Source organism: Perognathus longimembris, chromosome 9, assembly GCF_023159225.1.
Source record: "Perognathus longimembris pacificus isolate PPM17 chromosome 9, ASM2315922v1, whole genome shotgun sequence".
In the NCBI taxonomy this organism is placed as follows: domain Eukaryota; kingdom Metazoa; phylum Chordata; class Mammalia; order Rodentia; family Heteromyidae; genus Perognathus; species Perognathus longimembris.
The window spans coordinates 50907806-50932718 of NC_063169.1; the positions used below are offsets into that span (position 1 = coordinate 50907806).

Here is a 24913-nt window from a genome sequence, read left to right on the forward strand (position 1 = left end):
GTTCCATAAAGTAGTTGAGCAAAGAGAATGACATTGTATTGGAGATTCATTAGTTATAATTATGAAAAGTAAGTTTCCTTCCCTGAATCACACCTCGTACTGTAGGGACTCCTTGGGAGGAATGTATAAAAGGTGAAATGCTTTGGCTGGCTTCCTAAAACATCCTAGAAGGCAGAAGCCTATTAACAGGGGGACTTCTCAATATTTATTTCCTTGGGATTATCCTTTGCAAAGAAAACGTGTGCAGAAGAAAACAGCCAGGTATGGAAACACAATCACTGGACTTATTCAGGGTTTTGATTCCCAGAGAGATGAAATGTCATAGTAGAGATTTTCCTTACTAGAGATTATGTGATTAAAGATAAAGACTGTGATTTTCTGTGGTTTTCCATGGCTTATTAATTAGTATGTTCAAAGGGTATAATTTAAGCAATACCTAAAAATAGATAAATAGGTAGGTAGTATGATTTTTGTCTTGGTTGCTATAACTCAAAGGTATTATTGTCTACCAAAAGCAAGGACAGACATAAGCAAGCCTCCACCAGCAGCAGCATGAGCAGCCATGTCTTGCAGCCAGGGTTGGAGTTCTGCTATGAGAATGTGAATGGATCCTGTATCAAGACTCCCTACTCACCTGGACCCAGGATGGTCCTCTACTCAGTGTTTGGCTTTGGGGCTGTGCTGGCAGTGTTTGGGAACCTCCTGGTGATGACTTCAGTTCTGCACTTCCAGCAGCTGCATTCTCCAGCCAATTTCCTCATCGCCTCTCTGGCCTGTGCTGACTTCTTGGTGGGGTTCACCGTGATGCCCTTCAGCATGGTCAGGTCTGTGGAGAGCTGCTGGTATTTTGGAGCCCAGTTTTGCACCATTCACAGTTGCTGTGATGTAGCATTTTGCTACTCCTCTCTCTTCCACCTGTGTTTCACCTCCATTGACAGGTACATCGCCGTCACTGACCCTCTCACCTATCCCACCAAGTTCACAATGTCTGTAACAGGAGTTTCCATTGGCATCTCCTGGGTGCTGCCCCTGCTGTACAGTGGTGCTGTGTTCTACACAGGTATCAGTGATGATGGGATGGAGAGCTTAGTAACTGCCCTCAACTGTGTAGGTGGCTGTCAAATAGTTGTCAATCAAGACTGGGTTTTGGTAGATTTTCTGCTATTCTTAATACCCACGTTTGTTATGATCGTTGTTTATACTAAGATATTTTTGGTCGCTAGAGAACAAGCTATAAAAATTGAAAGTACTGTGGGTAGCAGCAATGCAGACTCATCCTCAGAGAGTTACAAAGCCAGAGTGGCCAAGAGAGAGAGAAAAGCAGCCAAAACTCTGGGGGTGGCGGTGGTAGCATTTATGGTCTCGTGGCTACCATACACAATTGATACATTAGTTGATGCTTATATGGGATTTATCACCCCTGCCTTTGTTTATGAAATTTGTTGCTGGATTACTTATTACAACTCAACTCTGAATCCGTTGATCTATGCTATATTTTATCCTTGGTTTAGGAAAGCTATAAAACTTATTTTAAAAGGGGAAATTTTCAAGAGTAGTTCATCAACTACGAGTTTATTTTCAGACTAAATGGGACCATTACCAGGGAGTAACTTATTTGCAAGTTAATGCATCTGTGATTAAGGATAAATAATTAAATTTAAAAACCTTTTTAAAATTCAGAACCTTATTTTAAAAATATCTGGATGATAATTATTGGAAACTTAAATTATTAAATGTGTGAATATTTGATGCACTGAAACAATATTTAAAAATGGTTTAATTATGCCATATGTATTAAAGTTTTGTGTATATCCTTGCTATATTCACTTATTTCTTTCAATTCCCTGAGTTATGAATCTTATATTTGATGTCAAATTTCTATCATCTTTTTTATGCTCAATTCTCAATTAACTTTGCATGATCTATCTTTTTCTTGTGAAGTACTTCACTAGTTTGCCAGTGCTGGCTCAACAAAATGCCACACTCTGTGGCTTGAATTCCAGAAACTTGCTTTCACAGTTTGAAGCATAAAAGGACCTTCAAATGTTTCTCTATAGGAATAGTTTTCACTGGTAAGCTTGCTGGTGTCTCTTCCTTCACATTGTCTTCTTCAGTATTTGACCAGTGTCCTGTTTATCTCTTTTTACTAAGACACTTGTTAGTTTAAATTCTGGCCCAAACCAAATACCTCATTTTACCTTAATTACTTCTTTAAAATCTGCAGTCCTTGTGGTTTGGATATCAACATTTACATTTGGGTAACACAATAAACCCCATAACACACTCAATCTGAATTGTGATTGTTGTGCCAAGTTGCAAGACCACCCCCAAGAAGACCACCGAGATTCAGACACTCCGAAATGCAAAAGCAAGGCAAGGCTTTATTTAACGAGCTGCCAACTCGGGCCTCGTCCTACCCACCGACACAGCGGAGGTTAGGAGGAAGCCCCGAGCTGTGATTACACAGGGCTTATAAAGGCAAAGAACAAGGTTACAACAATCAGCTGTGCAAGCAAGATTAGCACACAGGTACAAATCTGATTGGCTCAGGGTTCGATTCTAAAATGGGGTTCACGTGGTGGGGCCTGACTTCAAAGTCTGGCACCTCATTTCCCCCTTTTTCTTTTTGGTACCTTGGGAGCCAATCATGGCTCCATTCTGTCCATTTCAATGGCTTGCATGTCTAGGGGATGATATAGAGGTAAGGCATGGGCCAGTAGGACCCAATGTAGTAACCAAAGGGCCTGTCACCATTTCTTACAAGAATATTCTCTGTACCTCTGTTCTGCATGTCTCTAGTTTATCCTGCCTCATCTTCCCAAAAACAACTCTGGTCCCTTGATTTTAAAGGGGGGCTGATGGGTGAAGATCATCCATCTTCTGTAATTTCTTCAGGCTGACTCAGGGGCGTTGACCTTACCTAGCCAGGAACCTATAACCTTAGTCTACTTTTCCAAGGGACTGCAGGATTGCTGCAAACTGAAAATTAACTTTCAGCTATACAGACTTACCATTAGCTCTATAGTGTTTAGTATCCAAATGTAAGCAACAAAATAATACATAAACTTCTCAACTGTGCTCTAAGGGTCGGGTGGCTATACCCGTATTCCTGAGCAAGCTCAAAACTACCTAAAATAAGGGGGTCACCTCACTTTGGAGTGAGCTGCCAAAATGACATCAACACTAGCCAGGGTAGTAAGGAAAGAAGGCAAAAAGAAAATTATAACAATATTCAGTCTAACTTTCTTTTCTTGAGGCGAAGGCGAAGCGGCTGAGTTGGGTGCTTGGAGACCTCCCATGTTCCATCACGGTAGTTGTCATCCAGGGCAAAGGGGTCAGCTGGCCTGGCATGGAAGCAATGAACCCAAGTGGTGATGCCGTCCAGGGTCCCCTCCACCGTGGTTAATCTGTTGATTGGGGGCATTGGCAAGCTGACAGGCCTTTAACAGATCTCAATAAGAACACAACACAATCTCAGGTCTACAAGCTTTCTTTCCTAAACAGATGTATCAACTTAAAATTCTTACTGCCAATCAGAGCTTTTGAGTAAATGCGGGGGGGGGGAGGGTGAGATTTTAATCTATTCTCTCATTTGACAAACTTCCCCTTACTAACCACTATCACAGATGACTGGCAAATTCCTGCCCAGTAGACAGACATGGGCATTGGAAAGGCATGCTTATGAACTATTCTTCTAGGACTTCCCGGCTTTAACTTTTGAAAGGCCAACAGTAGTGACTCTAGGATCTGACACCATCTCTGCCATCCAAGCAGTGGCTTACTGCCTCTGGATGCTCCATCACTTTTGTCCCAGGAGGAGTGACTTTCGACTTGGACTCAGGGCCTGAGTGCTGTCCCTCAGCTCCCCAGCTCAAGACTAGCACCGTACCACTTTTGAGCTCCACACTACTCCATTCCCAGCACTCTGCTGGCTGATTAGAGACAAGCCTCTCACAGGGACCTTTCTTTGCCCGGGCTGGCTTCGAACCGCAGATTCAGATCAATGAGTCTTATAAGGGGCCACTTTACTCCAATTATAAGCAACAAGGTGGTCCACACAGAAGTAGTTTTTAAGCATGCTCTCTTACCTGGAACTTATTAAGGGTCAGTATTAGATCTTGACAAACTTGTAGGAATCACCTGTGCTTCTCTGTGGGCCTGCTGGAAACTGTTACAAAAAAACCTACAAAGAAGCTGGAATGGCAATTAAACATCTTGGTAGCCATAATTCTCCTTTTCTCACTTTGCAATAATTATTTAGGACAATTTTACTTCCAAATTTCTTATCTAGAAATGTATTCTTGATTTCCAAAGCCTTTTTAACACTAACACAACACTTTAGCTTTTATCTGCATCAGAAAAACTGAAGCTCACAGGCAATCTGAAACCAGGTGCCGCCCTTTGCTTACGTGCTGCTTGTTTCAAAAGAGCCTTTTTTTTTTCTTCAGTCCCAGTTACTGCATGGCATGAAGACCTTTGAATTTAAACTTAGTTTTGCATCATACTGCAGTCTTGAACATGTTCACACTCACACATGCACACACACATTTTCAAAAGATCTTAAAGCACGCTGAATAAGCATCGGCCGTACATTTTAAGACAAAAACCTTTAACAAATGATTTTAGCATTCTCCAGCCTCATTTTCCAGGGCTTGATAGTTTTAGTAAAACATTTTTAGTCTTAGTAAAACATTTTAGCGCACCAAACAATTTTCTGCTTAAGAAGGCTGGGTGGGGGTCCCCCTAGAGTTCTTTCTGTGGACACTCACACTCTGATTGTGAACCATCGCCTGTACATCTTTCCAATGAGCTATGCAGGTTTGACACAAAAGAGACTGTTAGACTTACAAACAACACAGAGATGACAACGCAGCATGGTGAGGTCACTCCCTGCCACCTGTGGGTGGCTTGGGCTGGCCCTACATCCACCCCGTCGGCGGCTGCGGGTCAGGACTTGGACTTGGAGCTGATGCGTCCGTGTCCTGGGCTGTCGGTGCCGTTGAGTTGACTGGGCAGGACCCTCCGGAGCGGAGGGCACAGCTGAAACATTTTCCTCAGAGTCCTCCTCTTGTAGAGTTAACTGGGGTGGGGAGCATGGAGCGGGAAACATTTCCTCCTCCGTGCTTCCTCCCTATGTCAAAGCTCCCTCAATTTCCTCAAAGGTGGACCATTCTGACTTGCACAGGGTGATCCACTTTTCCTTCTTAAGGGCCATACCTTGGTTCTGAGCTATCTCCTTCTCCCTCCAGTGAGCTAGGATCAAGTCTAGGGGGCTAGATGGAGGTCCTCAAGATAATACAAAAGGAGGAAAACACACAGGCCTAAGAAAAGCTACGAGTTGGAGATCTCCCAAGCTGGCCCACAACCTCCTACAAGGGTGCAGAAGGAATGGACCCGAGTTGGCCCACAACCTCCTGCAAGAAGGAGTGGACCCGAGTTGGCCCACAACCTCCTGCAAGGGTGCAGAAGGAGTGGACCCGAGTTACGAGTTGGAGATCTCCCAAGTTGGCCCACAACCTCCTGCCAGGGTACAGGAGGAGTGGACCCAAGTTGGCCCACAACCTCCTGCCAGATAAGCAGAAGGAGCAGACCCAAGTACAAGGTGGGCGGGTTGAGTCTCGTTTAGGAGGCCCTCCTGGTCAGTTCCGGCCAAAAACCAAACTGACTCGCGCCCTACAAGTATAAGCAAAAGCAAAACAGACAGACAAGACAAATGAACAGCGCTGTTTTCTTACCTTCGGAGTCTGGGATCTCGGGGTCTCTGGGGCTATCCCGGACGAAACCCCAAATGTTGTGCCAAGTTGCAAGACCACCCCCAAGAAGACCACCGAGATTCAGACACTCCGAAATGCAAAAGCAAGGCAAGGCTTTATTTAACGAGCTGCCAACTCGGGCCTCGTCCTACCCACCGACACAGCGGAGGTTAGGAGGAAGCCCCGAGCTGTGATTACACAGGGCTTATAAAGGCAAAGAACAAGGTTACAACAATCAGCTGTGCAAGCAAGATTAGCACACAGGTACAAATCTGATTGGCTCAGGGTTCGATTCTAAAATGGGGTTCACGTGGTGGGGCCTGACTTCAAAGTCTGGCACCTCAGTGATAACACTCCCATGAGACAATTTTTTGCTGCTGTTCAGTGTGTTCTTCCCCACCCTTTAATATTTGTGTATCTTAGGTGTCTTAGAGGAAAGAAATTAAATGTTTTATGTTTATTGGTGGGCAAGATTCTTGCAATGTTCTCATACAATACTGTGAGACCAGCCACTCATCCTTGGGATCACATAGAAACTACAGACACTGTTCAGAAATTTGAAAATGGGAATCCTGCCAAGCAAAGTCATCTGACATAGTGGGAAATTCACTTCTGCAATTTTTGCCAATAGTTTTTGTCACTTAACAATAATATGTACCATATTTTCTTTTTATCTTCAGTTATACATCCCATGAAACCCTGTAGATGCACCAAACCTTGGGTTGTTCTGAACTTGATTCATACTGTACTTTTAAAATGTATACTGACCTATGCAGAAGTTTAATTATTAAATTAAAAACAACAAGCAATCAATAGCGTTTAATAATAACTAACAGAAAGAATGATAGCAAAATACTATTGTAAAAGTTATATGAATATGGTTTCTCTTGTAAAATGTTTTATTGTGGTTTGCTTAGCTCTGTTCTTGTGATAATGTGAAATGGTACAACACAAGTGATAAGATGGAGTGATACTGATAATTATTCATCAGGTGCTGCAAATGCAACTTGCGGAGTTGGAGGAGTAATAAAGAAGCTAGAACAAGTTTATTTTTTCCTTTACAATTTCATATGTTTGCTGTTAGCAGAAATACAAACATTCTCAACATCCACTTTCTTCTTTCTTTATTCAATGAAGAACTTGTACTTTTTCACTTAGAAGAAGCATGCTAAGATTTCTCTTTGGTAAACTCACAGATTGAATTCACAACATCATTTATGATAAGCTTCAGAACCATATTGAAGGGAATAAATGTTCTGTGTTAGTACAAGGCTGATAACAGAGATACCTAATAACCAAGCACCTAGTAGGTGTAGAGTATGCATACAGTTTGCAAAGGGAGGATTCATGATGCTCAAAATGGTGCTCAATTAAAAATATAAAATTTTCAATTCTGGCATTTTACATTTAATATTTTCTGACTGAAGTTGGCTGTGGCTAATTCAAATGAAAGACTGGGAGACTAGACACAGTGCTGGGGGAATGGGTGGAGGAACACTGGGTTTTATTTCCCTGAAAAGATTCATGGTCCAGACTTGTACAAATCCTGAAAAGGAAGTACAAATTTTATTTTAAAATATTAAAACATATAAAAAATAACATAGAAATCCATTCTTGAATTGTATGTTTTGCTTTGGGGAATATCTTATGATGGCTATTTAGTAAAAGGCATTTTGGAATTCATATCTAAGATATTTTATACAAATATCAAAGAAAATTATGCTGGGGTAGATCTAGATAAACTTTTTCCTTTGTGTTTATATTATCTATGAAAGCAATACTTGAAATTATTAAGGTACTTTTTTTTCATTGGTTTCCAATTGGGCCTTTAATTCTATCTAACAAGTTAAGAACATAATTAAATGTAAATACCTGTGTCAGGAATAGCTAAGGATAAAATGCATTTTAGCTATTATATTCTTTAAGGAAGATAATTTTGAGGATAATATAGCAGCACATCTGAAATCCTATTATTGAGGTCCATAAATGTCTGGGATGCTAAAGTCTGTGAGTGAGTGGAGGATCAATTACCAAGAGTGGAACTTCATGTTGGTCACTTGCGTTTGGTTATCCTCTCACCTTCATGTGGCCCAAGACCCGAGAGAGCTAAACAGAGAGTTAAAAGAGATTTATTTGGGGGGTAAGAAAGGTTTTGTTGTTGTTATTGTTGTTTTTGCGGGTCCTAGGGCTTGAACTCAGGCCCTGAATCGTTTCTCTGAGTTTTGGGGCTCAAGGCTAGGACTCCACTACTTTAAGCCACATCTTCATTTTCAGCTTTTATTGTAGTCAATTGTAGATAAGAGTCTGACAGACTTGGCTCCTTGGGCTAGCTTTGAATCATGATGCTCATATCTCAGCTTCCTGAGTAGCTAGGATTACAGCATGAGCCACTAGTGCCTGACTCATTTTTTGATGGAACGTGTGAACCTTTTGTTGACAATTGAATTAATTTTTTCTAAATGGAGATTGGACTGGCAAATTGAATAAGTACACTAGTAGTAAGATGATAATAGGAGCTGTGTCTCATGCCATCACTTACCTCTCTGAATAGGCCTGTCATAATATACAAATGATAACGTGGTATTTTTAGAGTGTGTAAAGAAACATAAATGAAAGAGGTGGACAATAGTCTCTTTTCAACACATTTTTCTAGAATTGCCATGTTGATAAGTTAAATTATGAATGTGATGGTTCATAAGTAAGTGAAAAATGAATTATCCCTGCAAGCAAGTAACACATTTTGTTATGAATGATGCTCAACACCTCAATGTCATTCTAAATAGCATGTTTTGAATAAGCATGTTATGTTAAACATTACATAAAGGCAAAAAGGTAAGAGATTAAAGTCTTCCACATCTTTCAAAATAGTTTTTTTTAAGTATGAGTAAGCCATATAGGCCCATCATGGCTTTCTGATTGCACAAGAATATAACAGAATTACTATACTCAGTTACCTCACTGGCTATAGTTGGGTGAATTAGAATTGGACAGGATTCTAAAGAAACTCATCAACAGGTTTGAGAGTTGAGGATGCATTTCTGTGGTAGTGTACTTGAGCAAATGTTAAGCTAGAGATTGATCCCAGCACTGAAAAAAGAAGACTTGGTTAAATCTGACATTCTTTCTATTAATCATCTTTTTATTTTTATATTAAACTAGATGTACCAAGGAGTTGTAATTTAACAAAGTAGTTCATGAATATAATATATCTTGATCAAAGTCATACCTTTCAATATTATTATTCAAGAAAATATAAACTAAAACACTGGGGCATGTTAATGTTGATCATTATAACAAAGTTTTATGGATTTTTAAGATCCCCTTAAGTTATGATTTCTCATGTTTCCTTAGTTAATATAATATAAAATCGTTATCAACAGCACATGGAAGGAAAACATTAGAAAAATTCTTTGTAGGGTCCAGATATGGCCACATCATATAAATACTCATTTAGAAGTGACTAATAGTGCAATGCAGTGAGAGAAAGAATAGATAAAGAAATTCACTGTTACAAAATTATAATATATGCATATTATATGACTGAAAATAAATTTTCACACAGACTGAATTGCAACTGCCAGCACCAGAATGCTTTTTGGCTGAGATCTTTTACATCTGAGTTCACATCAAGAACCCCCATTATAAGGGGGTAGATCTGAAGAAATGCTAGCTCTTAGAAGCCACTCTAAGGTAGTAAATAGCAAGAACTGATGTGTAACCTGCCAGCTCTGTACCAATCTGGGAGAAAGACGATATGGTACATTCTCCCACTATTGGTTCAGTTTCTCCTAGGATGCCATCTTCTCTCTCCCCTGTCAAGAGACTCTTTGCCATCTATAGCATACTCCTGCCACTCTCCTTTATTTCCTAAGGGAAATTCATTCATGGGAGTCTTTATGTTTGAGCTGGCTTCTGGGGAACCTAGACTAAACCCCTTTTAGTTTGTTTCTACTGATTGACTATCTGTATCACCATAAAAATTAGTAATCCAAAATATTGAAAACCTAATCCATATCAGCATTAGCCATATCTCAGTTTCAACTTGGTCATGAAGTTAGCTTTATCTATTGGTTTCTCTTCAGGAACATGTCTTTCAATTATATACCTAAAGCATGTTATTTCTTAATGACATAGGAAGGGCAAGCATATAAGAAAGAAAGATAGTGCAATAAAATTCATAAACAATGGAAATAAGTGGTTTATCAGTATTGTTATTAATTTCAATGTACTATGTGAAATTGTGCCTTTGCCTTCCCTAGGGTTTTTACCCTTGTTGTCACTGTATTTGATTTTGGTACCCTGGTTATTGTATATATGTTTATTTGAACTAGGGAAGGGAAGGGGAACATCAAAATGGTGAGACAAATGGTAAAAGGAAAACCAATGCAACAGGAATACATACTAGACAATATTCTGTAAACCAATTATACAACTCTGGGTGGGGGATATTGGGAATAGGAAAGGTGGGAGAAAAATGAGGGAGGAGGTAACATTTGGCAAGAAATGTACTTACTGCCTTATGTATGTAACTGTAACCCCTCTGCACATCACCTTGACAATAAAAATAAAAATTAAAAAATCAGAAAAAAATATCTGTAAACAGAATAATCTCTACATGCAAGGAATGAAACCAAAGCAATATTAAAACAGGGCTGGAAATGACAACTGAATGATTTTTAGGTTCAGAAGATGAAGGGGAGTCCAGCAATTTGTCTCCTTTCAAGCAACCTGAAGTCTCCCCATACAGATAGGAAATAATATAAGATCACTGCTTTATGTCTACCAGGAGAATGAAATTCCTCACATGCCAGTACATGTAAAAGGATGCTACAATTCTGTAATTTTTTCCCCAGTTCTTCCCAGGATTTAGGCTTATAGTAACTGCTTGCCCCGAAAGATGTTAGAACATAGACACAAATTACCAGCCAGGTTCTGGACTGAGCTTCCCAGAACCTTTTTTGTGAATCTATGACACTTCCAGTGTAACAGCAGAAGAATCCAAACACCATTGTAGAGAATAATTGTCATCTGGGGACTTGCAGGGTTAGATGGAGACAACCTAACCTCTAAATAACCAAGAAACTAAATATGTACTTTGTTGGAGATAAGGAAGAGTGCAAAATAGAAACAACTGAACAACTCTCCCTATTGAAAATAATAAAAATCCAAATCACATGACAAAAAATATAAACCTAAAAGTGAGCCAATAACATCAGCAATGAAACATGAAATACCACTTAGACATCTTTTTGAAGATCATTACATTGAAAATAAACCGGTCAGGCAGCATGAGCAAAGGTACCTAGTACATCAAGGGCTTTAATAAAATAGTGTGTTTTCCCTCTCTCCAACACTGGGTGAGAAAAATATCTGCTAACTCTGTGTGAATGTTTGAGCCAATGGGAGCGTGATGTATAGGGCTATTAGTCCATACAACTAAGCAATTTCGTGTTGCAGGAAATGTTAGATATAAAAAAAAGATGTTATCAGAGCCTCCACTAGGGAAACAAAGTACAATCCTTTGGGCTTCTGACTCAAGTCCATGCTACTTCCTGTGGAGGAGAAACGTTTTTGGTTTTTTTTAATTATTATTGTTTTTAAACTAAAACCAAGACAAGATTGGTGGTCCCTTTGAAATCAGTTTGGAATCCAGGAAAGACAGAATTTGTCATCAATAAAATGTTTACAAGGAGATAGAAAGAAATGGCCCCCAAGAGAAGGCATAGTCTGCAAGATAAGCCATCTTCCAGGCAACAGTGATTTATTTATTCTGACCCGATTGCTATCTTAAAACGATGACAGCAACAACTTCTCTGGAGCCCCTCCCAAATGACCAACCAGGCCATTCATTGGCCAGGACAGTTTAATTATTATGCACACCTTTTGACTCAGCCCCCTCTTTTTTTTTTTTCTACTTAAACCAAAAGATCATATCTGTACTCAAAGATGGGTAAATATGGGAAGATTTTTCAGACCAAAGTTAATACCCAGAGAAAACCAGAAGCTTTAAAGAAGACATTCAGACAGGAAAAACAAAAAAGAAAGCATAAAAAATTTGAGTCTTTCATATGTAGGTTGATTTTTTTCCTAAGCCATCTCTAGCAATATGAACTTCAGTAATCATTTTCCTCCATACCTTCCTTCTTCAATGGGCTGATACTTCAATAAGCCACAGTAACATATCCTGAGTTGTTTTTTGGCCAACATGACATGTGAAAAATAATCCCTCCTCTCCCCTACATTGAACTTTTGTAATTACTAAAAGTATTGTCATTAAGGTGAATGTAATCAAATTGGGCACTGTAACATAAGAAGGAAAGGTTTTTTGGGAAAATAGATCCAGGTTACAACCAACACTAAAAAGCATAGAAGCTTAAATGTAATATTGCTGTTTTGACAAGAATTTCTATATGACTAGTGAAGATTATAAACCAATTAAGAAAACTACAATATTGTGAAGGTCTTGAGTACCACCAAATAGATCATTCATTTGCAATGATCAAAATAATTATTTATGGAATTGTAAAAAAATATTAAAATGGACAAAAGAGACAACCTGAAATGGAGAGGGACTATCATGGACTGGGAAGTAGACTTAGGGGAAGTGTGGTGTGTAGAGAGATTAGGGGAGCGGAGTAAGAACCCTGACAGGAACACATGCTCAACCAGCGTACAAGCATATATGGAACTGGAACAAGGAATCCCATTAATTGCCATAATTAATGAACTAGTAATTATACTTCTTAAAGGTCATGTGGAAATAACTAACAAAAATTATGCTTGTCAGCAGTCCAAATTTAAGACAAAATGTCTAAATAATAAAGTGGACAGTGTGCAACTAAATAGAAAAATGAAGAATTTATTGATATAAGTATGAAAATATGTCCATTCTCTCCTTAGTCCTACAAATGTAATTCGTGACAGGTTACCTTTGTATCCTATAAAGTAGGCAAACATCAAAGGATAACAATGTGCTGAGTTGAATAAACAAAGGGGAAATGCCTGCTCAAATATGCAGATGAAACTGAAAGTTGCTTTAATTCTCTAGTAAGAAAATTTGAATTAAAATCTTTGAAAACGTATCTCAATATCAAGAACCTGACTTTATATGATGTCCAGGAGGTGTCACTGAAAAAGTTTATGATAACTCACATCAAGGCCAGGTGCAGTGTCATTCACAGTACTAAAGAGACAGGGGCAGGAAGATCATAGCTTGAGTCCAGAATTGTAGACCAGCCTAGGCAATAGAGGGAAACCTTGTCTGTGACTTCCATTCCTTTCCCACAAAACAGAGAGAAACATATGTTCTGCTTTAGAGTTCTCAGAAGACAAGGAAGTTTTTCCAATGTATGAGAGCCAAATATCATCATCTCCACATTCTAAAGAACCTTTTGATATTTATTAAAATGTCTTTCCACTAGTTTCTATTACAAACTAACATTAGAAGTTCTCGTTACTTCAATTCCCTTGTTTAACGCCTTGAAGAGAATACCTTGTATTCTACTCTCATGGTTTTCCAAGTCAAAATTATTAAAACTAAGCCTGAAATGCTACAGACACTAACATATATAGCTGATAATATTATGTAATACATGCATATTGTTTCTTCAACATGAATCAATGCTAGAAGGTATAAAAGCATATCGGAGAGAGCTTTTAAGTCAGTATGAGATCAATAAACAGTTCTCATAAAAATACAACACACTTTAAAATAAAAATATGAGACGATAATCTCTAATAATTAATAAGAACATCATTGAGTTTGTCAAGACTCTTAGCCAAGGTTTTCCAGGAAAGGTATATTTCCTTCCCATCTCACAAAAAGTCAAATGTCATCATCCAGGAAATATATTTGGTTCTGGAATAAACATAACAGTATGGAAAAGTGTTTTCTATTCACACCTCACACTATGGGGATTCAATCTTAGGGGTTTTAGGAATTCCGAATCATTAAACCATGTCCTAAGGGTAAACCGTGGTTTGGTATTACCTTAGGTTTGTAAAATTAGGATGAGAACGCTAATAAAAGACAGAATCCAAACAGGCATCACAGAGGAAACCACTGCTCTGAGGACAAACATTTCTCAGCTATGAGGATGTAGGTAATACACAGAAATATTTTTTAAAAGAAACAGATGGCATTCTAGGTGATGATGATATGTGAAAGCATATATATTAGGGAGGAAGTTATTTAATGAGATGAGAATCAGTTTCTGAACATAAAAGAAAGGATTTTTTTTCTGGGAAAAAAGAGAAATAATTTTAGCAACTCTTGATATATTTCTGTTCTTTGGATTTTTGTAAACTGGAGTAACATACTTGATATAGGGAATGACACTCTTTTCAGGAATCACAACAGAGAAACATGAGAAGTGATCTGCCCTCACCAGCAGCTGTCCAGCTGTGCTATGAGAACGTGAATGAATCCTGCATCAAAACCTCCTACTCCCCAGGCCCCCGCCTGCTTCTCTATGCACTCTTTGGATTTGGAGCCATGCTGGCTGTGTGTGGGAACCTCCTGGTGATGATTTCCATCCTTCACTTCAAGCAGTTGCATTCTCCAGCCAATTTCCTCATCGCCTCTCTGGCCTGTGCTGACTTCCTGGTGGGATTGTGTGTGATGCCCTTCAGCATGGTCAGGTCTGTGGAGAGCTGCTGGTACTTTGGAGACAGTTACTGTCGATTCCACTCTTGTTTTGAAGGGTCCTTCTGCTATGCTTCTATCTTCCACTTGTGCTTTATCTCTGTTGATAGATACCTGGCTGTCACTGACCCCCTCATCTACCCAGTCAGGTTCACGGTGTCTGCTTCTGGTACTTGTATTGTCTTCTCCTGGCTCCTTTCCATCACCTACAGCTTTTCTCTTCTTTACACAGGGGCAAATGAAGTTGGGCTGGAGGACCTGGTCAATGCCCTCACGTGTGTGGGGGGCTGTCAAGTTGCAGTCAATCAAAATTGGGTGCTGATCAATTTCCTACTCTTTCTCATCCCTGCTCTTGTGATGATTTCTGTTTACTCCAAGATTTTCCTCATTGCCAGACAACAGGCAAGGAGAATTGAGAGCCTGAGCAGTGAGACTGCAGCATCCTCAGACAGCTACAAAGACAGAGTAGCCAAGCGGGAGAGGAAAGCAGCCAAGACGCTGGGGATCGCAGTGGTGGCTTTTCTGATTTCATGGCTGCCATACTTCATTGATTCCATCATTGATGCCTTCCTGGGTTTCATCACACCTACATATGTGTATGAGATACTAGTTTGGGTTGCTTACTACAACTCATCCATGAACCCCTTGATTTATGCTTTCTTTTATCCTTGGTTTCGAAAAGCCATCAAACTGATTGTCACTGGCAAGATCTTACAGGGAAATTCTTCATCAATAAACTTGTTTCTTGAGTAGGCTTTTCTTTTACATTCGGGGAAATATGCAGAGGTACAATATAGACATGGGGAAAAACATTGACTTCACAAGTTCTATATTTCCTAATATAAAAAAATGAAGTACACTTAGAGAGTCAGGATGTGTCTACATGCAAGGTTGGTCCACACATCAAGTATAAATGTGATTTTATTGTTGTGCATTACTTAATCATTTGGTTCCTTTAAGCCTCTGCCTTAAATCTTAACAAATTCAAATTCACACTTTACCATGAGCTTTATAGAGATTCCAAAATGCCTTTAACTTTTCTTCAAAAACATCAGTTAATCATTTGAATAACAATAAGATCATGTTTGTGAATATTATGTACTTTTACTAGCACATGTATTTTGCAATATCGAGGCAATTTCCCTATGTATAAAAGTTTACTACACAAGAGAATCTAGGTGCATTTTAATGTAGCCTCCTAAATTTTAGGAAACAGGTTTTTCTTTTCTCTTTTTTTTTTACATTCTAATGTGCTGTTGTGCCTATTATTCCTAAAAAAAAAAAAAAAAAAAAGGTCCTTTCTTATTCTTCTTTCTATCTCAAACTAGATCTAGGGCCTCCCACTAGGCCTAGAACATAATGGTTAATCAATGAATGTTTGGTGAATTAAGTGCATATTTCCTTTAAATTTAGGAAATTTTTAATAAATTTATGTATGCATGTGCATATTTACATAAGTAAAGGTGACTCTATGGATCATTATCAGTCAAGGTAGATAGAAGATACTTACAAACCATGTACATGTTAATCTTGTGGTATTTGAATGTGCAAACTCTCATAAATGATTTTATTTGAACTTGCTCATTAAAAGTACCTCCCTCTCAAACTGTAGGATGTTGGTGGTTGAATTCAAGAGACTTTAAGAAAATGCAAGTCAAGACTTACTATGGGACTGGGAATATGGCCTAGTGGCAAGAGCGCTTGCCTCCTACACACGAAGCTCTTGGTTCGATTCCCCAGCACCACATATATGGAAAACGGCCAGCAGGGGCCCTGTGGCTCAGGTGGCAGAGTGCTAGCCTTGAGCGAGAAGAAGCCAGGGACAGTGCTCAGGCCCTGAGTCCAAGGCCCAGGACTGGCCAAAAAAAAAAAAGACTTACTATGTTTTCCCACATTTTCCCTACCCCTGATTTTTATCATTCTGTGATAAGCAAATGGACTATTATGAAGACAATCAACATTTAGAATGATCTATATTATACTTTTTTAAGTTGCATTGTTCTCACAAGTAATGTGTGTTATATATAAGCAATGTAAGATGCAGGCCACACTCCCCAAGTGTGTGTTCCAGTACTGGCACTAGGCCTTGTAGGCATAACCTGGATTTTCCTACCCAGTCTCGTAAGAACAGGTACAACCTCTCCTTTCTAAGCATTGTTTCAAGTCTCATTCTACCACAGGGTGTTTTTTAGTGCTAAAATGAGTGATTCTTTTCTCTGATTGTCTTCAATAGATTTTTATCCCATCGGCTTCCTATATTTTAAAGGGACATTTCAGTGGAATTTGGAGGATCATGTAAATAAAATCTATGTATTCACTTAACTTGACAGAATTGATATTCAAATTTATCTAACAATTCAACCACTCCAAATTGTTAAAATATTAGCCTGGCACAGGTATCTACGAAATACAGGTCCTAGTGGCTTACTGCTATAATCATAGTTATGTGGGAAGCTGAGATTAGGGAAATCACGATTTGAGGTCAGCTGGTAAAGAAAAGCTCATGAAGACCCATGTCAACGCTTAGCTGAGTAGAGACCACATGCCTGTCAACCCCACAGAGGCTGGGATTGGAAGGATTTGGGTTCTTGCCAAAATGTTTGAGAAAGCCCTTCTCCCTGTGGGGAAACCAAACATAATGGTGAGTGTCTGTGATCCCAACAGTGTAGTGACGGAAAGGCTAAAGTTGGTGGATTGTGATTCCAAGGAAGAAATAACATCAAGCAGAACAACCAGAACAAGCAGAGCTAAAGGCAGAGATGAAGTTGGTAGAATGCCAGCCTAACAAGTGCAAGGCCCTGAGTTTAGACCCCAGTTTCGCCCAAAACAAAATGCTTAAAGAGAGGGTAATGGTCAATATTTCATGAGTAATTATCTATTTCTGTGAATCACTAGATAAGACCTTGCTGTACTCATCTGGCTCCTCCCTATATGTCATTCATGCTTTATCATAATGCAGAAATTGACCCCTGCCAAGGAAGGCATCCCAAAGGCCTCCTCGCCGATCAGAAGGGCAGTCGTTGTTGTGTGTGCTGCATCTCATCGTACTGCGTTGCTGGTGTTTGACTAAGAAATCTGCATATTCCTCTAGAAATTGAACAGTCACATTTTGAAGAAGACCCTACTCTGAAGCAGTGGCTACTACCACATTTAATAAAATGGAAGTTAATCTTTCAATGTGATTCTGTAAAGAATGTGGCTTTGCCTACAAACCTGGCATCTTTTATTTTATCAGATAAAAAGAGATTGGTGTGTTGAAATGATAAATATGGCTATATTTTCAAGAAGAATAAAATTGAACCAGAAAGCATATTTCCAATAATATTTGTACTATTAGTTTTATGTATAAGCCTATACAGTTTATACAGTTATTTTAGACCATGAAAGAGAACTACCTAGGAATGCATTTGTCTTTAAATGAAATAAAATTAAAAATAGTAAAAATAAAAACAGTGTCTTTTTTATCAGGCTGACTACCAAGATTCATGCTTTAGTTTTATAGGAAGTCATTTGCTCAGGTTAGGAATTTTGTACTTCAAATTTTTATACAACAATTTCATTTCCTAGAGTTGGCTGAAAAGTCCCTGTGAGACTCTTATCTCCAACCAACCAGTCAAAAACCAGAAGTGTCACTGTGGTGCAAGTGGTAGAGTGCCTGTCTTGAGCACACAGAGGCTCAGGGGCAGTGCCTAGGCCCTGAGTTCAAGCCCCACAACTGACAAAAATTTTTTTTAAAAAACTAAATAAAATAATAACAAAACATTGGAAATAAAGATTATTTTTTCAGGCAAATAAACATAAGTACCCCTTCAGGTTTCAACGACAATCTCATGGCATAATTTTGCTCTGTTTGTCCATAATAATGTCTATAATAATTTGCGAATAACGCAATTTATTTCTGAAACTGATTAGTTTCCACTGCAGACAGTCTGGGTGTTTCCTTTATCTATGTGTCACTATGATGTGAGTTTACTCTCTGAGGCTGTTCAAGATCATGGGTGGAATGCTTCTTGTAAAACTATTGTTTATTTTTTGTTGTTTGGTTTTAAAAAAACAAACTATGACAAATGAAAATTATCGAAGTATACCTGCACAAGAAAAATGATTCGTAAACCTGGTTTATTCAGAATTCCAAAACAAAGATGGTTCCAAATGCCTTCTCCCACCACATGGGTGGAATATTTATAGCCAGCACAAAGGTGATGGCATACAGAAACAACCTGATTGGCAGCAGCCAGCATTTACTCTATGTGTGCAGGGGGCAGGCCGAGGCTGTTACCTCATATAGGCATTGTCTGCTCATTTTGCAGCCTGTGATGAGCTGAAGCTTGACAACTATGATTCGCTTTGACTCATTTACTTAGTTACAGCGTACATACTTAATTACAACTCTTGCATATCAGGTTAGAAATCAATTCCTGATAGGCAGAGGCCAAGTGTTATTATTAGAGTATGGAAAGAGATCCATTTTCTAAGGAAAATTCCCTCTGGTCTATGTCTCATAGAAGGATGATGACACTGAATATCTTAGGTCAATTCATCTCACCATCTGAGGAAAAAAATTGAGAACATATCTCTTGGTGGGAGGGTGTGTGTACTTCTGAATATGTATAAGACATTTATAAGTTAGGCAACAATCAGTGGGGCATAACAATGCATAGAAAATGGTAATGTAGAATTTTTATGTTTCAGGTTTTATCAGAAAATATGTTTCTGATATTCTAGGACATGATTTTAAGAAACACAGTACAGCTTAAATTCACAAAAACAATGACCTGGGTATTTTTAAAACCTCAACCTGTGACAAAGGCTTATTTTTATGATATATTAGAAGAAGTATACCATTCAGGAATAAAAAGTTGACTCTTAGGGCTAAATTTGTTACTCCAGCACTATAGCACAGCAGAGTGAGCACAAGGCTCTGAGTTTCAGAGCCACTATCAGCTAAAAGATAACACTACAAGTACAAAGATTAAAATATTTTTTCTTATTAAAGACAAACAAAAAGCCACAAACTATTGTTGATGCCTCTAATCCCAGCTACTCAGGATGCTGAGATCTGAGTATGAGGTTCAAAGCCAGCTGGAGCACAAAAGTCCCTGTGATACTCTTATTTCCAATCAGCTACTCAAAAACTGGAAGTGGTGCTGTGGCTCAAAGGGGTAGAGCCTTGAGCAAATGAAGCCAGGGACAGGGCTTCCCAGGCCCTGAGTTCAAGCCCCATGACTGGCAAAAAAAAGAAAGAAAAGGAAAAAAAAAAAAGAAGGAGGAGGAGGAGGAGGAGGAGAAGGAGAAGGAGGAGGCGGCATTTGCTTCCCCCCAAACCAAGCCTTTGGTGCTTTACCTGATTTCTGGAAATAGGGAGGATAGAGACATCCAAAAAGGTATAGATCAACATTTTAAACTGGGGTTCCTTCAAATAAAACATTTTAACACTTACAGTGACAGGACAAGGATGACTCATGCTAGAGGTGTGACAGAGGGATGGATAAAGGAAATATGATGTTGAGGCTATGATTAGAGGGGGGAAAAAAGGGAGATTCTTGCTTTTTTTGGTTCATTCTACTCCAGGTATTTCATAAGCAGCTAATATGTATTTTTAATGAATGCCTGTCACATTCACATTGGGCTAATAATAAATCGGGATGATTCAATAATACACAAAATTACTGAACTAGTCTATTACTGAGACAAATGGATTGCCTGTAATCAATACCCAGGGCTCTTCATTTACAGTTCAACACTTTGACCTTGCCTTGGGCTAGGTTACTTCTAGTTCTAATCCACAGAGGGAAAGTTGGCAATGTTTGTCCCCTTCTTCTCATTATATCTTCTGAGTGTGGTTCCTGCCATGACCACAGGGCATCATTATCACCTCCTTCTCTTACCACGGCCATAATGAGGACTATTTCACACTCCCAGTCACTGGGGAGATGGCTTAGTTAGTGAACCTATGTTTTAAGAATGTCTGTGAGGAGTTCACAATCTGTAAACTGAAGATTGATTGTAGAAAAGACACCGAAAACTTTAGCTGATGCAAGAACCAAAGTTTGCCTGTGAATTCTGTCCTGGGTGTTAGAATAAAAAACCTCCAGGGAAATAGAAACACTGTCTAGTCTTCATCTCACCTGTTCCAATGCCACTTGCAGAATATAGTCTGACTTTGTGAACTCTGCAGGAATTTTAGGGATCTTGGAAAGAACTTCCAGCTACATATATCCCCCTAGCACTGAGTGAGGTGCTATTTGTTTACTAGTCTTACACATGGAAGGATTATCTAACCTGGGTTCTTCTATTAAGTTTAATATAATTTAATATTGTAAGTGTAATACGACTTAATAAGCTTAATATAAATGTAAAATAATTTAAATTTTATAAATATGTAAGTGGCATTTATAAGAGTCCCTGTTTTTAGGGACTTCTCTGCCTGGATCTGCCAGTGTGCTTACTGTGTCCTCAGAAGCATTTTCATTTGCTTTTATAGTGCTTATCATCATTGATACTCATGTACCCATCTCTATCTATGTGTTTCAGGTTTGTTTCCCTCTCAAGACCTCAGGTGTATGAGCACAGAGCTCACATGTGGGTTTGGATTTTTTTAGTTTTTTTATTTTATTTTAATGTATTTTATTGTTATTATAAGAGTGATGTACAGAGGGGTTACAGTTATATAAGCCAGATGAAGAGTAAGTATCTTCCTGTTTGAACAAGGTCACCTCTTCTCTTACTCTCATCCAGTTTTCGCCCCTGTTCCCACCCACAAGTTGTATGGTTCATTTTCAACATAGTGTCCAGTGAGTACCACTGCTGCATTTGTTCACTCTTTATCCCTCTATTTCTGTGTCCTCCTTGCTCCCCCAGAGACAGATAAATGAACAAACAAGACAAATGGAAAAGAAAACAGGCAGGAAAAAATCTCTTATTTCCGTTTCAAAAAGTTTATTTCAATAAATATGATTTTATATGATCAGGTGCACATAGACATTGTACCTTTATGTTCCTCTCCTTTGGTCTCATTGTGTATGAGTGCCTAGAGACCTGTATAATTTGTCATGTATTTTTTATAGGTCTTTTTTTGGTTTTGGTTTTTTCACAGTCACAGGAATGTACTGGTATGTTTCTAGTAGAAAAATTAATTAGTGAATCAACCTCAAGATGATAAGGGGAGGTATAAAGTTATTTGTCTATTCAAAATGGCAGATGTATCCAGAAGCCTATATTTTGCTTAGGACAATAATCTTAGTGCGATAAGAAGGTTAAATTTGATCCACCAAAGTATATATAGTAATATCTCCAGACATTCGTAGCTATCAAGTACATGGCTACCAGAGACTTTACTGGTTCTAGTAACAGGTATATAGTAAATGTCACACAGTCCATCTCAGTGCATTATCAGAATTTACATTAATACACCATAAATTTGAGAAAGCTGGCATAGTTTTCCTACATAAGCAATTGAGATCAACCTATAAAATCAAACTATCAGAAAATGTTGGAAGAATTGAACAAGTATTTGGCTAAAGGTATTATTAAGTTGATCAATGATCACATGACCAGTAGCACTAATTTTTTTAAGTACCCCTTATAATTCCCCCTCCCTCCTTTCTTTCCTTCTTTCCTTTTCCTTTTTCTTCCAGTGCTGAACCTCACAAGTACTATGCAAGCACTTTACCATTAAGCTATATACAATCCTGGTCTAATCCCTCTGACAGTGTAGGAAGCATGTTCACAAGTATTTCAAAGGCCTTGGCCCTGTACTGCTAGAGTCCTGGCTTTCCTTCAAAAAGGCTTTAAAAAGTGTCTTTCCTAGATCTACAGTGCTTCACAATTTCAGGGTTAGGCATTTGACCAAGCAGTGTATTTTCACATGCCTGCTTTCTACTAATTATTCCTTTTTTGACATGTTTTTAAACACTGGTGGCAGAAAGGCCAGTGTTCGGGAACCACAAACAAATGTACAGTCGGAGTGTGCATTGGGAGATGCTGCAGTGGACTCTCAGTGACAGTGTCGTGATCTTCCTACAGAAAAGCTACTGTATCTAAATGACTTGTGGTTCTTTAACAATTCAGTGGAACATAGTTCATAAATGTCAAGTTTTCCCTGCTTCATTTTATCTTGTCCACCTGTTGGTAGCCATAGCAAATGGTGAAATGGATTTCTAAAACATTTTTCCAAGAGCTCGGAGGAATGAACACAAAGCTCCTGCATGCTGGGCAAGTGCTCTATCTCTGAGCCAGGTCCCCAGCCCTTGCTTTTCTTAGACAAGGGTTTCACTATGTAGCCTATGATGGCACTGAACTAAGCTGTGTAGCCCAGGTTGGCCTCTAACTTGCAATCCCCCTGCCTCCACTTCTCCACAATGCTGGGATTACAGGTATATATTACAATGCCTAGGGTCTGAAATGATAAGATTCTAGCAAGATAAAAAATAGACAAGATTACCTGTAAAACCTGTAAAAGATTACCAGTACCTCTACTGCACCTTTGTAACAAAACCTTAGTAAGGTGGCTAAGTCATGTATAGGAACAGAAGAGTACGTAGTTCAAGTCTATATACTGATGAAAAAGAATTCTTTGGCTTAACTAAACACACAGTGGTAATTAGATTTGATGCAGAATGAAGATATGTTTTGTAGTTTTCCTAATAATCACTGCTGAAAATACTCTTATAGGTTCACACCTAACACTCTGGGGATTCCGCCCTGGGATTTCCCCCTTGATGACATCTATTTATCTGGAAGGTCTTCATCATTTAGCCAGCAATACAGGTGATCTATTACATAGAGATCAATCAAGAGGAGGAGATCCTTCAACCTCACAATTATTTCTCACATCACATACTGCTGCTCAGTGGAAATCTAGAGGTAAAAATAACATACGAGGGAATAAAAACATGGATTTATGATCACAAAGCACATTTATCAATTTAAAGAAATAAGGCATTTATGTCTTGAGCCAATTCTCAATAATCTTATGTGCTAGAGTTTGTGGGAGTCTATTTCTTTTTTTAGAACAGTTTTGTCATAGATCATAAAAAACACTTAAAAGTCGCATAGAGTGTCTATCTGATAATATCCTGCAGGATTGATAAGGACTTCTACCCCCAGGAGTATTGAAAATTAAAATCGCACACTTAGAAAGCAAGGACAGAACTTCTGCGTCCATTCACCATGAGCAGCAACTCATCCTCAGCCTCAGCCCTGCAGTTCTGCTACGAAAACGTGACCGGGTCCTGCGTGAAAACTCCCTACTCGCCTGGACCCCGCGTGATCCTCTACGTGGTGTTTGGCATTGGGGCGGTGCTGGCTGTGTTTGGAAATCTCCTGGTCGTGACTTCCATCCTCCATTTCCGGCAGCTGCATTCTCCCACCAATTTCCTCATCGCCTCTCTGGCCTGTGCTGACTTCTGCGTGGGAGTGGCTGTGATGCCCTTTAGCATGGTCAGGTCTGTGGAGAGCTGCTGGTACTTCGGGAGAAGTTTCTGCACATTCCACACGTGCTGTGACGTGGCGTTTTGCTACTCCTCTCTCTTCCACCTGTGCTTCATCTCCATCGACAGGTACATCGCCGTGACGGACCCTCTGATCTATCCCACCAAGTTCACGGTGTCCGTGTCAGGGGTTTGCATTGGCATCTCCTGGGTGCTGCCTCTGCTGTACAGTGGCGCCGTGTTCTACACGGGTGTCTATGACGATGGGCTGGAGGAATTATCCAATGCCCTCAACTGTGTGGGAGGTTGTCAGGTGGTTGTCAATCAAAACTGGGTGTTGATCGATTTTCTGTCCTTCTTTATACCCACTCTTATTATGATAATTCTGTACAGTAATATTTTTCTCGTGGCAAGACAGCAAGCTAAGAAGATTGAGAACACTGGTGGCAATGTGCAGTCCTCCTCGGAGAGTTACAAAGCCAGAGTGGCCAAGAGAGAGCGAAAAGCTGCCAAAACTCTGGGGGTTACTGTGATAGCTTTTATGATCTCCTGGTTACCTTATAGTATCGATTCGCTGGTTGATGCTTTCATGGGATTTATTACCCCTGCCTACATTTATGAGATTTGTGTGTGGTGTGCTTATTATAACTCAGCCATGAATCCTTTGATTTATGCTTTATTTTACCCATGGTTTAAGAAAGCTATTAAAGTTATCCTCAGTGGTCACGTTTTCAAGAACAGTTCAGCAACCATGAATTTGTTCTCTGAACAACTGTAAGCAATTGAAAATATCTTTATCATTTCCAGCTCAGATAATTAAAAAAACCTAGATTATTATTGAACAATAAATAAATTGATCTTTAAATTAGACAGAATAAATCAGTGTTTTCCAGTCTTGAATATTGTGAATCTTGCTCTCACTTCAAAAAATATAATCTTAATTTTAAAAATTAAAAAAATCTATAATCTTTAGTAAAAAACAATACTAAATTCTTGTTTTCTAATTACTTCAAAGTTCAAAGTAACTCACTCTCCGAAGACATAGTCCTTCTTTCTTTCCGTCTTTTAGTGTTCCCTTTGTTCTA

At 39.0% G+C, this 24913-nt stretch overlaps 3 protein-coding genes across 3 annotated transcripts; all 3 read left to right on the forward strand.

The window, feature by feature from the left end:
* Positions 1–552: 552 nt before the first annotated feature.
* On the forward strand, positions 553–1587 carry LOC125357723 (trace amine-associated receptor 8b-like). Its single transcript, XM_048354656.1, has one exon. It carries the CDS (start codon positions 553–555, stop codon positions 1585–1587), a length of 1035 nt encoding a protein of 344 aa, XP_048210613.1.
* Positions 1588–14118: 12531 nt separating this feature from the next.
* Positions 14119–15150, forward strand: LOC125357724 (trace amine-associated receptor 7a-like). Its single transcript, XM_048354657.1, has one exon. The coding sequence runs from the start codon at positions 14119–14121 to the stop codon at positions 15148–15150; it is 1032 nt and encodes a 343-aa protein (XP_048210614.1).
* Positions 15151–23568: 8418 nt separating this feature from the next.
* Positions 23569–24606, forward strand: LOC125357725 (trace amine-associated receptor 6). The gene has a single exon (XM_048354658.1). It carries the CDS (start codon positions 23569–23571, stop codon positions 24604–24606), a length of 1038 nt encoding a protein of 345 aa, XP_048210615.1.
* The last annotated feature ends 307 nt before the right edge of the window (positions 24607–24913 follow it).

Excerpts from the sequence above, each read along its gene's own strand:
- LOC125357725 (XM_048354658.1), top strand. The coding sequence starts at position 23,569 with ATGAGCAGCAACTCATCCTCAGCCTCAGCCCTGCAGTTCTGCTACGAA.
- LOC125357724 (XM_048354657.1), top strand. The coding sequence starts at position 14,119 with ATGAGAAGTGATCTGCCCTCACCAGCAGCTGTCCAGCTGTGCTATGAG.
- LOC125357723 (XM_048354656.1), top strand. The coding sequence starts at position 553 with ATGAGCAGCCATGTCTTGCAGCCAGGGTTGGAGTTCTGCTATGAGAAT.